Below are 13,648 nucleotides of genomic sequence, written 5' to 3' on the forward strand. Positions count from 1 at the left end.
TTGCCGACATGCCCTTCCTTCCGGTATCTTCTTCATCCGGTTCCGGTATACCCCTCTGGGGATACCGGTCTTCCTTTACTTAGCCAAGCTCTTATCTTTGTGCTCCGGTAGGAATATTAAACCGGTATCTTAATGGCTCAAACCATCCGGTTTGGCATGCCTTTGGCATACCGGGGGTCATCCCCCCAACATTAGTCCCCGAAGCTGGTATAGTCTGACGGATTCTATCCTACAGACCATGCCAGGTTCTCATGTTTTTAGGATACCGGTTTAATCTTTCCGGCGTTTAACTTGGATCCGGCATCTTTGCTCGGACTTACGTTTTCTCTCTTTACGTGGTATCTCCCGGCATCTCTTTGTCCGGTATCTTTAGCATTTACTCTTTCCTCGGCGAAGTCGAGAATTTCTCGGGCCCCGCGCCTGTCAGTGACATGCGCACTGTTAACTGTCGCGCCAGTGTCAGGGGTCACTTCCCTTCGACTTCTGCGCGTGTATTAAATGCTCCACAGCGGATCCCAGTCACTGTTCCGGATCCTTGTGCACCGTCCTGTGGCCTTTCGTTTCCTTGCGTGTATCACCGCGACATGTGGCGGCCCGTGGTGCGAACCGTCGCGGCCCGCGGAGCAAACCGCTGCGGCCCGACGGTTTTCGGCCCACTTTCTCTCTTCCTTTATAAGGCAGAACCGCCCCCTCTTCTTCCTCTTCTCGCATTCTCCGCTCTTCGCGCACAGTGCCTCTTGCTCTCTGCGCCTCCGCCGCTTCTTCGCCGGGCTTCACCGTGCGGAGGTTCTTCGCAGTGCTCCTGTTGCGACCGCTACATTCACGCTTCCTCGAGCTCTTCTCCGCTCCGCCGTCGATGGAACTCCTCGGCGACCGCAGGCCCACTACTTCACCGGCGAACCTCTTCTGCAGTGACTGCGCCGCCTCAGGTTAGGTCTAATCTGAGTTTGCTTCCCTTTTGCTCGTTTTCTAGATCTTAGGTCGATAGTGTATTTATTTCCCCTTTTCTTTTGATTTTTCTCTTACTCGTAGATCTTCGCGCGGGGGCAAACTGTGGGATTCCTGTTTTTCTGCACCTAACCTTATGTCTAGCGAGGAGTCTTCCTCTGCCTCCTCCTCTGCTTCTTCTTCCGGTAGCCGGCATAGCCAATCCTCTGATAGATCAACCGCCGATCTTGTTCCGATGGATACCGACTCCGGTAGCCACCAAGAATCCGGTAGCTCTAGCCAAGCTTCCGGTGTAGATCCTTCCGGTGTGACACGTGGAGCCTGGATGGGCTCCAATGTTACCCAGTATGAGATTGACTGGCTATACCGGTCCCGTAGGATTCCGGAGGGAGTAACCTGCCGGCTTCCTGGCAACGAGATTGAACCGGTGCTTCAGCCCGGTGAATATGTTGTTTTCCTCGCTCACTTTGAGCGCGGCTTCGGCCTTCCTGTCTCCGAGTTCTTCCGGAAGTTCTTAGATTTCTACGAACTTCAACCTCACCATCTTCCCGGCAATGCCGTTTTTTACCTTTCTTGCTTTGCCACCTTCATGGAGGCTTATATCGGCATTCATCCCATTCGCGAGACGTTTGCCCGTTTCTTTGCTCTGCGGATCGATTCCGTTCAGGGCAAGGAAATTCCTAAACCCAAACCCCCCGTTCAATGCGGGTCTTGTATCATCGGCTTCCGCCAAGGGAGCCCTTTCTTCAAATTTTCCGGTCTCGAGTCATGCCGGCTATGGCAAGGGACCTTCTTCTACGTGAAGAACAACGGCGCCGCAAATCTCATCGATCTGCCGCCTTTCAACCCGACGCCGCCCAGCAGAGCCAACTGGAGCTACAACCCGAAGTCGGATCATATCGAAACCAACCGGGTGGTACGCTTCATGGCGAACCTGATGAAGGAGACCAACATCTGCTCCGATGATATTATCCGCACCTTCATCTCGCGCCGGGTGCTTCCTCTCAAGCGCCGGCAGCATAGGATGAGTGAGATGTATGGTCCCGGTGATCCCACCAAGATTACCGGCCTTTCTCTCAGCAAAAAGGACGTCGTCCGCAAGGCTAAGCAGATCTGCCAGACTGCCATGCCGGATGATTGGGAATGGGGCCTCCTGCCTCTCAGTACTACTAACCCTCCGACCCAAGAAGTAAGAGATTACGCAACTCGGGTCGGCTTGCCGGTAACTTTTTGCTGTTGTTAACCTTCTTTTTGCTTGTTTCAGGCCAAGGACCGCTTCCCCACTATTCACGCAGAGCGACGTGGCCCCTGTGTGAAGCGCGCCCTAGATTCTTTTGACCCGGATCCTTACATCCGTTGGCAGGACCTGAAGATGGGCAAGACCAAAGCTTCGCGCCTCGGCCCGTCCGTGCCGGAACCAACCGGTTCCTCGGACGACCTGACTGTGCTCGAGGTACTTTTCTTTTTCGATTTCTTATACTTTTTTCATTATTGCTCCTTAGTAGATGTTCTCTTAGCTATCTCGAACCTGCAGATCCATGAGCACGCGCCACCCCTACGAGCCGAGGCCGGTCACGAGTTCGTGGACAAGCTCATGGCCCAGGGCCAGAAGAACAAGGTGCCGGCATCTGACGCCGGTTCCAGCCAGGCCCCTCCCCCGAAGCGCTTCCGGACGGAGCCTTTGGGGCAGAAGGAAGTAGGTGTGAGGCGCTACAAGCGCAAGCAAATGCCGACCTCCTCTGGGTAAGCTTTCGTTTTCTTGCCTGTTTCTTTTTGCCGAGTTCTTTTGCCGGTTGCTTTTTTCCAACTCTTTTCTTTTTCTTTCGCTCAGCCCTGCGCTCAAGCTTGGCCCAAGACCTGAGGGCTCTGAAGGTACCGCGAAGACCTCAACCCCTCCTCCTCACTCAAGCCCGGCACCATCTGGTGCCGGCAACATCTCTGCCTCCCCTCTGGGGGGCACTTCAAGTTTGGGGCGCGCGGCCCCTACACCGCCAGAACACCGCGCGGAGGAGGACTTTGTCTCTCCTCCAGAAAATCAAGACACCGGCGCCAGCAACATCGGCACTGAGGAAGAAGCTGCCGGGCGGGCGGAACCTTTGGTTCCTCCCGTCCTTGAAAATAAGAAGAAGACTTCCGCGCCGGAAACTTCCGTGCCGGAAAGTTCCAACTTGGGTGGCGCGCCTAGCGCTCCCCCTTCTCCAAGAACTGCTCCAACGCCACCGCCGGATGCTCCTCGCACCGAGCCAGCCGGCGCCACTCCTACTCCGCCGCCGCCCAAGACTTCAAAGCTCATCAAGGGAAAGGCGACGGCCTCCAGCGCCCCCTCCGGCGGTCCACAGCCCTTGGTGCTGCACGTTTCTCGCGCCGCCAGCACAGCCAGCGAGAAGGCCACCGGCCTGCTTGGCCGGATCACTGAATTCCAGCGCGAAGGCCGGGAGCTGGGGCATCTGCTGCCCTACGCTCAGAAGTGGAACGCTGCGAACATGACCCCGGCGACCGCGGTATGGGCAAGGACAGGTTGCCGGCGCCTGATCCTGTTGGAGATCAGTCCTCCGAGGAGCACTTCATGCGGCTTCGTCGAGCCGTCAAGGAGCTGGATAGCGTGTGGTATGACGCCACGAACAACTTGATGGTAAGTTCCACCAACTCTTTTCAACTTTACCTGTTTCCCTGCTTCCGGATCTTTTCTGTCTTTTCTTTAATTTCATGCCGGTTTCTCTCTTTTTTGCTGAATCTTGTCTATCTTCCCAGTCCCCGAGTTTTGTGTTGAGAGCGTAGCTCTTAGCACGAAACTTAACTTAAAAACGCACGAAACCGGCATAGCCAGTCCCCGAGTTTTGGGTTAAGATCTTTGTTCTTAGCGCGAAACTTAGCTTAGAAACGCGCGAAACCAGCATAGCCAGTCCCCGAGTTTCGGGTTAAGAACCTTGTTCTTAGCGCGAAACTTAGCTTAGAAACGCGCAAAACCGGCATAGCCAGTCCCCGAGTTTTGGGTTAAGATCTTTGTTCTTAGCGCGAAATTTTAACTAATCTCTTTTTCTTGAACAGCTCACGACTGACGCTCGGAAGGTCCTCTTTGAGGAGCTTCTATGGGAGCACCGGGATCTTGCTGAGGCACATGACAAGTGCCAAGGTAAACTTTTTGTTCCTCCGGCATCTTCTTACCGGAAAGCTTTCTTTCTCTTAACACTCATGATTTTTGTTTAACAGTCATCCCGGAAACTTCTATTGAGGCCCTCAAGGCGCAGCTCGCCACCGCCCAACGTACGACTTCCTGTTTTCCAGTTGGCTTGCTCCTTCTTCATTTTACCGGTGCAACTTTTACTAACATTTTCTTTCCAGGTTCCAGAGGAAAAGGACCAGCTTATCCGGCAGCACCAGGAGGAGCTGAGCGCCCAGAGAACCAGCTACCAGGAGCTCAAGGGTGAGATCATCCAGCTTGGTCTTGACCATGCCAAGGCGCTGAAGGCTGCCAAAGCCGATGCGGCGACCAAGCTGCATGAAGCGCTGGAGGATGCCGGCAACTCCAATGCGGTGTTGCAGGCTGAGCTGGAGGAGCTTGCCAAGGCACGGAAAGCTGCTGAGGATAAGGCCACGCGGCTGGAGGCGGAGCGGAAGGAGTATGACCGGCTAGTCATGCAAACTGATGCACATGCCTTCCGTAAGTTTCTTCCTTTTTCCTTTTCCGGTTTCTGCTTATAAGCTTGTTTCTTCCGGTTGTATTTTCTTAGCTTCTTTCCTTCTTTGGGTAGGTCTCTTCCCGGACTCTCAGGCGTTTGCCATGAAGAGGGTTGAAGAGCATCGTGTTGCCCAGGCCCATGAGAACCTTGGTGCGCCATGGGACCCCTACGACCATCTGGTTGCGCTGAATGCGCGGGTCTCCCATATGCGCGCCATTGATCGGAATCTTTCCGACATTCCTGATGTAGCTACCCAGCTCTTCAGGACTCTCTGGCCTGGAGAAGTGGTGCCAGACACCTTCTCCCTCATCAGCGACCGCCTCAAGGGTGCCGGCAGAAGGATCAGGGAGTGGCAGTGCTCTGCTGCCCGCGCTGGGGCAGACTCTGCGCTCCGCGTCGCCTGCTCCTGGTACCCGGAGCTGGACCTGGACGCCCTCACCGGAGTGCGCGAAGATGCTGAAACCGATCTGGACCCGGTCCTCACCGCTAAGCGGCAGGATCGTGCATACCACATCGCGGAGTACGCCGACGTGCGCACCTTCATCCCTCCCCCTCCAGACGTCAAAGATTATCTCAGCGACGAGGAGGAAGGTGAAGCTGACGAGGAAGCCGAAGCTGGTGATGCGCCTCCAGAGGGTCCTGGTGCTGGCGATGCTCCCCCTGAAGCCCCTGTTGCTTGAATGCCTGATGTTACTCATTTGCCTGTGATATGTTCGTTGGTCCTGCTTGACTTAAAACACTGCTTGTTAAATTCTACCCCGGTATGCCGGGGTTCATGATGTAAAACTTTAAGTTCCCTTTTGGTTGTGGCACAACAGTTTATGCCGGTATGCTATACCGGTAGTTAATTATCTTATGTTTGGCATAACATATTTGCTTATTGTTTTGCTTTTATCCTGCACTGCAAAGATTTCGGAATTGTTTCCGCATCCAATCCGATGCATACTTGGTTCTTTTGCCTTGGCTCTGCCTGCCTTCTCTGGGCGTTCTTTGGCGTATGAGCACAAGGTTCTTTTACCAAACAAGCATTTTCTTGAACTTAGAAATAACTTCGAAATTTTGCAAAAAACCGGCTTAACCGGGGTTAGTTAAACTTTTCCGGATTGTTTGTTCCCACTCCCTCTTTTCGCAGTTCGCGTGCTTAATTGCTACCAGTTTATCTTGCTTGCCATGAAGCCGGTTTGCGGACAGCAGCAGAGTCGAAGACTCCGGTAGGTTTAGCACGCTACTAAACCGGAAATAAAAAAATGTTCACTGAGCAACCGGTGAACTGAAAAAATAAACATGTTTTATGCAACTTAGGTAGGGGTAGTCCCCGAGACTCATTCGAGGTTCCGACATCTTTTTATTCATAGCATATAAGGTACAAAAAGGAACTTCTTACTCCACAACTTCAAGAGTAGAAAGGACGCAACAGAGCTACGTTCCATGGACGCTTGCTCTCCTCTCCGGACCTGTCCGCCTTTCCTTTTTTCCACTCATGTGCATCGATCAAGTAATAAGCATCATTGTGGAGAGCCTTGCTCACCACGAAGGGACCTTCCCATGGTGGTGAAAGCTTATGCCGGCCTTCAGTGCGCTGCACTAGGCGTAGCACCAGATCTCCTTCCCAGAACACTCTCGGGTTAACTTTTCGGCTATGATAGCGTCTGAGGTTTTGCTGGTAAATGGCTGTTCTTGCCAATGCCAACTCTCTTGCTTCTTCTAGAAAGTCCACATCATTTTCTCTGGCCTCCTTGACCTCTTGCTCAGTATAGAGCTGTACCCTTGGTGAGTCATGGATGATGTCGGTTGGTATGACCGCTTCTGCTCCGTATACCATGAAGAATGGAGTGTATCCGGTGGACCGGTTTGGAGTTGTTCTTATGCTCCACAACACTGATGGTAGCTCATCAAGCCAACACCCTGGTGACTTTTCCACTGCTTCAATGAGCCTTGGTTTGATACCGGAAAGTACCAAAGCATTCGTTCTTTCCACTTGGCCATTGCCTAGTGGGTGTGCCACTGAGCACAAATCCAACCGGATGTTGTTGTCCTCACAAAACCTTTTGAACTCACCTTGAGCAAAGTTGGTTCCATTGTCTGTGATGATGCTATGCGGGTAGCCATACTGCAAAATGACATCTTTCAAGAACTTCACCGCTGTACGCCCATCACACTTTGCGATAGGTTTCACTTCTAGCCACTTGGTGAATTTATCCACCATGACCAAGATGTGAGTCATGCTGCTCCTCGCAGTTTTGAATGGGCCAACCATATCAAGGCACCAAACAGCAAATGGCCATATTAGCGGTATTGTTTTTAAACCGGATGCTGGGGTATGATTTTGCTTGGCGTACCTCTGGCACCCATTGCATTTTCTTACCAAGTCCTCACGTTCTCCAAAGCAGTGGGCCAATAGAACCCATGCCGGAACACTTTTGCTACCAGCGCCCTTGATGAAGCGTGATGCCCACATTCCCCTTGGTGAATTTCCTCAAGCATTTCTTTTCCTTCTTCCGGTTCCACACACCTTTGAAGGACACCGGTTACACTTCTCTTGTACACCTCGCCGTTGATGGTGGTGTATGCTTTGGACCTCCTCTGGATCCTTCTGGATTCATTTTCTTCATCCGGTAGGGTGCCGTTGATCAGCAATTCCTTAATAGGTTTAACCCATGATGGTGCCTCTCGAACCAGAAACACCGGTGCATCTATCTCCATGTTATCCACTAGCATTGTCTCTTCCAGTACAACTGCAACAGTCCCCGAGCTTGCCGGTGCAGTCCCCGAGTTTACCGGAGCAGTCCCCGGGTTTACCGGAGCAGTCCCCGGGTTCCTTTCATCGATGTCCATGGGTACTATTTGTGACTCTGGTACAAAAATTGATTCTGACTCCGGGCTTGGTTTGATCGATGGCACCCTTAAGTGTTCCAAGGCTATTCCGAGAGGAATTTCTTGCCTGGATGAGCCCAGTTTGGACAAAGCATCCGCGGCTTCATTTTCCGCTCGCGGTACATGATGAAACTCACAGCCCTCAAAGAAGCCGGCAATCTTTTGCACGTGAAACCGGTACGAGGCCATGTTTGCATCCTTCGTGTCCCAATCTCCAGAACATTGTTGCACCACGAGATCTGAATCCCCATAGCAAATGATCCGGTGCACACCGATTTCTTTTGCTACTTTAAGCCCATGAATCAGAGCCTCGTACTCAGCGACATTGTTTGATGCCCTGAAATGCACTTGCAGAACATACCGGAGATGATCTCCCTTAGGCGAGGTAAGCACCACACCAGAACCTAGACCCTCTTTAAGTTTGGATCCGTCAAAGTGCATCTTCCAGTACTCTATCCTTTGATCTGGCGGCTTGTATTGTATTTCCGCCCAATCAACAAGGAAATCAGCCAAAGCTTGCGATTTTATGGCATCTCTTCTTTCATACACCGGCACATACGGTGATATCTGAATTGCCCACTTTGCAATCCTTCCGCTAGCATCCTTGTTACACATGATATCGGAAATGGGCGCCTCGCTCACCACTTTCATGGGGTGTTCCTCAAAGTAATGCTTAAGCTTTGTGGCGGCCATGTACACGCCATAAGTCATCTTTTGGAAATGAGGGTAGTTTTGTTTTGAGAGGGAGAGCACCTCGCTCAGGTAGTATACCGGCCTCTGGACGGTTTTTCCTTCCTCTTCTCTTTCAACCACGACTACCACACTCACAACCCGGTTTGTTGCTGCTATGTATAATAGCATAGGCTCTCTCTCTAGAGGTGAAGCCAGTATAGGCGCTGTGGCCAACATTGTTTTGAGATCTTTGAACGCTGCATCTGCCTGGGGGGTCCAGACGAACGTATCAGATTTTTTCATGAGAGCGTAGAGCGGCAGAGCTTTTTCTCCCAACCTGCTTATGAACCGGCTTAGCGATGCCAAGCTTCCGGTAAACTTTTGCACGTCTTTGAGATCGCGCGGTATTGTCATTCTTTCAATTGCCCGGATTTTTACCGGATTGACCTCAATGCCCCGGCTTGATACGAGAAAGCCAAGCAACTTGCCGGCAGGGACACCAAAGGTACATTTTGCCGGATTGAGCTTCATCCGGAATCTTCTCAAGTTATCAAATGTTTGCCGGAGGTCGTCGATTAAAGTTTCTTTTACCTTGGTTTTTACCACGACATCGTCCACATAGACTTGCACGTTTTTTCCGATTTGGTCAAACAAGCATTTTTGCATACAGCGCTGGTACGTTGCACCAGCGTTGCGCAAACCAAAAGGCATAGTGACATAGCAATAAGCCCCGTGCGGGGTAATGAACGCAGTTTTTATTTGATCTTCCTTTTTCAAGGGGATTTGGTGGAAACCGGAATAAGCATCTAAGAAAGACAACAGCTCACACCCCGCGGTGGAATCAATCACTTGATCGATCCGAGGTAAAGGGAAAGGGTCTTTCGGGCAAGCTTTGTTCAAGTTGGTGTAGTCGATGCACATGCGCCACACCTTTGGAGCTTTTGCTTCCATGTTCTCTTCTTTCTTCTTCTCGACCAGCACCGGATTGGCTAGCCACTCAGTGTGCAGTACTTCCACGATGAAACCGGCAACCAGTAACTTTGTCACCTCTTCTCCAATGATCTTTCTCCTGTCTTCAGCAAACCGGCGCAACGGCTGCCTTACCGGCTTTGCATCTTTCCGGACATTCAATGAGTGCTCAGCCAGCTCCCTCGGAACACCTACCAAGTCATCTGTAGACCAGGCAAACATATTCCGATTCTCACGGAGGAAGCTGACGAGTGCGCTTTCCTATGCCTCATCCATGCCGGCACCGATACGAACGGTGCGCTCAGGGTAAGCCGGGTCCAGCACAATGTCCTTTGTTTCTTTTGTCGGCTTGAATGCCGGTGTGCCCAGGTTTGCACTCATTGCCACTAAACTCAGCTGTGAGGACTGAGCCAGCGCAACTGCAGTTTGCATCCTCCTTTTTTCTTCAGCGATCACCAGCGATTCTGCCAGGTTTGATCCGGCGGAAGCTGTTTCCAGTGAGACTTTGTAGTTTCCCACCACAGTCAAGGGTCCACGAGGTGCCGGCATGTTCATCTTGAGATATGCCGTGTGAGTTGAGGCCATGAAAGCAGCCAATGCCGGTCTCCCCAGCAAAGCATGGTAAGGGCTATCTAAGTCCACCTCCTCAAACTCAAGGTTTTCAACCCGGCAATTGTCACGTCCTCCAAACAACACATCCACCCGGACTTTTCCAACCGGTGCGCAGGACAGGCCCGGAACGATTCCATGGAACGTCGTGCGCGTTGGCTGAAGCATGTTTTCTGTTATGCCCAGCATGTTCATGGTGTGCCGGTACATGATGTTTATGCTGCTCCCATTGTCTATCAGCACCTTGCTGAACTTGACTCGTGCGTTTGGCCCTTGCATGATTGGGTCCAAGACGAGAGCATAGCCACCCGGGTTAGGCATGATCTTAGGGTGATCCTTGAACGACCACGAGATCTCTTGATCAGACCACAACATATATTTTGGTACTGCCAGCATCACCGTGTTCACTTCCATAGAACGGCGATGCAGGCTCTGTCTATCGGTTGGCTCAGTTACGAACACAACGCAGTACATATCTGGGTCATGGTAAACATTCCGGCCCAAAGGTCCCGGTGGAGGCGGTTGGCCATTGCCTTCTCCCACCTGGTTAACCTGCTGGTATTGCTGCCGGTTTGGCTGTACCGGTAAGGCGTTTGCCCCGGTAAGCGGTGGTGGTGGCTGTTGTTGCCGCGGCATGTCTTGCGGTGGTTGTGCATCTTTTACCGTTCCCTTTTGCATCAAGTACTTGGTCCAGGTACAATCCTTCGTCAGATGGTTTGACGGGTGTGCCGGATTCGGTGTGTGCCACCGGCAAGGTTGGTCCATGGCAGCTTCCATGGTGTACTTCGCGGGTTCTTGCCAGTTCTTTTTCTGGCCCCAAGGTTTCTTTTCTACCCATTGTTTCTTAGGACCTGCCCATGGCTGCGATCCGGTTCTCTGTCTCTGACTGCCGCTGGCCTCAGAGTTTTCTTGTACAGCAGCAACTTGCTGCGGACCGTACCTTCAATCCGGAAAATCTTCCCTTCTTTTGTTGTTCCGGTTATCCCGGTGTTGCTCTTGGTGCTGCTGTTCCGGCTCAGGTTGCATCGCCGGCTGCGTTGGGTCTCCCAACGCATAGCTATCCGCCACACGTATCATCTCTGCCAACGTTGTCGGCATGTTCCGCTGCAGCTTTTGCCACAACGGTGAACCTCTTCTGCACCCACTGCTAAACCAAGCAATGGCTTGTGCCTCTATCACCCCTTCACAGGAGTTCCTTGTAGTGTTCCATCGGGCCAGATAATCCCGGTCTGTTTCATTTGGGCGCTGCACGCACAAAGCGAGCTGCTGCGGCCTGTTTGGCCTTTGATAGGTGCTGCTGAAATTGCTTACGAAAGCTTCCTCAAAGTCCAACAAACCATTTATACTTCCCGCCTGCAAGTTGTTCAGCCAAATTTTTGCCGGTCCTACCAAGAATGATGGTATGATTCTCATGGCCCAACGCCGGTTTCCTCCTCCTGCTACGGTTCCTCCGCCGCCTGCGACGTATACCGCGGTCACGTAATCCGCGAGCCAGTCTTCCGGCTTCGTGGTGCCATCGTATGTTTTTGTGTCACGGGGCAACATAAAGTTGCGAACTGGTGGCTTTTCTTTCATGATCCTTGGGCCAAAACACTTTGGGCCCGGGGGACCTTCTTCCTTGATCATTTCTGACAAGTATACTCTATCCAGACGGTGCCTCGCATCCCGTTCCGGTAGGTATCTTTCTCCCAGACGTTCCCCCAACGGGTTCCGGTATGCTGCCGGTCTTGTGGAATCAGCTTCATCATAACATTCCGGTACCGCGGCCCTTGCCTGTCGGTACCTTGGGGGATCTATTTCCTCCTCATCGTACGCCGCCCTTGCAGCTCGATAATTTTGCCCGGTTTCTTGTCTACCGGCATGATTGTTTCCGGCATAGCCTTCTTTGGCGTAGCCTCTGTTTGCCCCTTGGCCTTTTCTACCGGCATCATATTGCCCGGCTTGTTGTTTTCCGGCAAGGACCGGATCATACACAGTCATCTGTTGCGCATTCATTTCTTTTTCTCTTCTTCTGTCCAGATGGGGGGACGAAGCCTGCCCATTGGACTTGCTACCGGCATTCCTTGTCGAACGCGTGGATTTTGAAGCCACAGCCTTGTTCAGCTTATCAAGCTGCTCAGCATTTTGATGCTCGATAGTTTCAAGAAGTTCCCGGACACGCTCTTGTTGTTTTGCCAGAGCGTCCCCGGAAAGCGATTAACACAGTTGCACAGCAGCTTTTGCAGCTTTTATTGTTTTATCCGGGCTACTGTACTTAGGTTTTTCTACTATGCTCACAGATGCAGAAGTGCTTTTGCCGGCAGCAATTTCTTTGCGCAGATCCTGGTCTAGATTGCGAGCCTTAAGCCGGTTTTCCGGTATCCTAGCAGCATGAGCACCCCTCTCTTTGGCGCCAGGGCTCCGATTAAAGTCACTTTGCTTAGCTCATCCTTGTCTTCTAGCTCTGAAGAGAATCTTTGATCGGTCTTGCCGACATGCCCTTCCTTCCGGTATCTTCTTCATCCGGTTCCGGTATACCCCTCTGGGGATACCGGTCTGCCTTTACTTAGCCAAGCTCTTATCTTTGTGCTCCGGTAGGAATATTAAACCGGTATCTTAATGGCTCAAACCATCCGGTTTGGCATTCCTTTGGCATACCGGGGGTCATCCCCCCAACAACATCCGCGGAGACTACCGCCAGAAGGAGTCGCCTGCCCGGTCCAGGGTCCGGTCTAACCGGCCTGGGCGCCGGCTGGACCGGTCCATGGCCCGGTCTGGCCGGCCTGGTGACCGGACTGGCCGGTCCACGGCCCGGTATGGCCGGCCTGGTGACCGGCTACGGGGAAACCCGGCAGTGGACCGGTGGGGCGAGGCGCGGGAGTCTGGGCACCGCGGGAGAAGCCGACGATGAAGGCGGTATGGGCCGCCCGAACCCGGAGATGCTTGAGGCGGCGCTCCTCGAGGCGCAGGAAGGCCACGGCCTGCTCGAAGGTGGGCGTTGTGAGGAGCGTGAGGTTGGAGGCGACGTTGCTGAGATCCTCGCCGAGACCCGCCGACAGGGTGGAGAGCATGATCTTGTCATCGATCGGAAACTCCAAGTCACGGAGCTCGTCGGAGAGGCTCTTCAGCTTGAGGACGTACTCGTCGAGAGACTGGTCGTTCTGGTGGGTGCCGAAGAACTCCTGCTGGAGGAAGGTGACCCGCTGGATTTTGTTGTCGGTGAAGAGGCCGGTGATCTTAGCCCAGACCATGTGTGCGGAGTCGCCGTCGCGGACGATGGTGCTGAAGATGTCATTGGAGACGGTCTGGTAGAACCAGGGGATGATGGTGGCGTCGATCGCGAGCCACTCAGGGTCGTGCGGCATGGCGAGAAGGTCGATGGTGCCGTCAACGTGATCGAGGAGATCATACTCGCGGAAGAGCAGCCCGAAGTACGTCTTCCACGGGAAGAAGTTGGCAGCGGTGGTGGAGAGCTTCACCGGCACGCGCTCAGCGATGGGAATGTCGCGGATGACGGCGATGGAGGGGCCGATGAAGGGGTTGCTGCTACCGGAGTGGGAGGAGTTGAAGGGGTCGGAGCCGGAGGAGGAGAAACCGGCCATGGCGGAAACGGTGGTGGTGATGGGAGGCGGAAGCGGCTAGGGCTAGGGTTGGGGTGGAGGCCGGCGGCGCCCGGGGTGAGGAGGGCGGCGGCTGATACGTCTCCAACGTATCTATAATTTCTGATGTTCCATGCTTGTTTTATGACAATACCTACATGTTTTGCTCGCACTTTATAATGTTTTATGCGTTTTCCGGAACTAACCTATTAACAAGATGCCGAAGTGCCAGTTCCTGTTTTCTGTTGTTTTTGGTTCCAGAAAGGCTGTTCGGGCAATATTCTCGGAATTCGACGAAACGAAGACCAAATATCTTAT

The 13,648-nt window shown here is 52.9% G+C and overlaps 1 protein-coding gene across 1 annotated transcript; it reads right to left on the reverse strand.

Moving 5' to 3' along the window:
• Positions 1-5,318: 5,318 nt before the first annotated feature.
• Positions 5,319-13,333, reverse strand: LOC139832463 (uncharacterized). Its single transcript, XM_071822231.1, has 2 exons — positions 12,665-13,333; positions 5,319-5,330 (listed from the first exon to the last, which is right to left on the reverse strand). The coding sequence occupies exons 1-2, from the start codon at positions 13,331-13,333 to the stop codon at positions 5,319-5,321; spliced, it is 681 nt and encodes a 226-aa protein (XP_071678332.1).
• Positions 13,334-13,648: the final 315 nt, after the last annotated feature.

The sequence above is a fragment of the Lolium perenne genome, chromosome 6 (genome assembly GCF_019359855.2).
Source record: "Lolium perenne isolate Kyuss_39 chromosome 6, Kyuss_2.0, whole genome shotgun sequence".
NCBI classification, from domain to species: domain Eukaryota; kingdom Viridiplantae; phylum Streptophyta; class Magnoliopsida; order Poales; family Poaceae; genus Lolium; species Lolium perenne.

Coding starts and splice junctions, on each gene's coding strand:
- LOC139832463 (XM_071822231.1), bottom strand. CDS start 13,333: ATGGCCGGTTTCTCCTCCTCCGGCTCCGACCCCTTCAACTCCTCCCAC.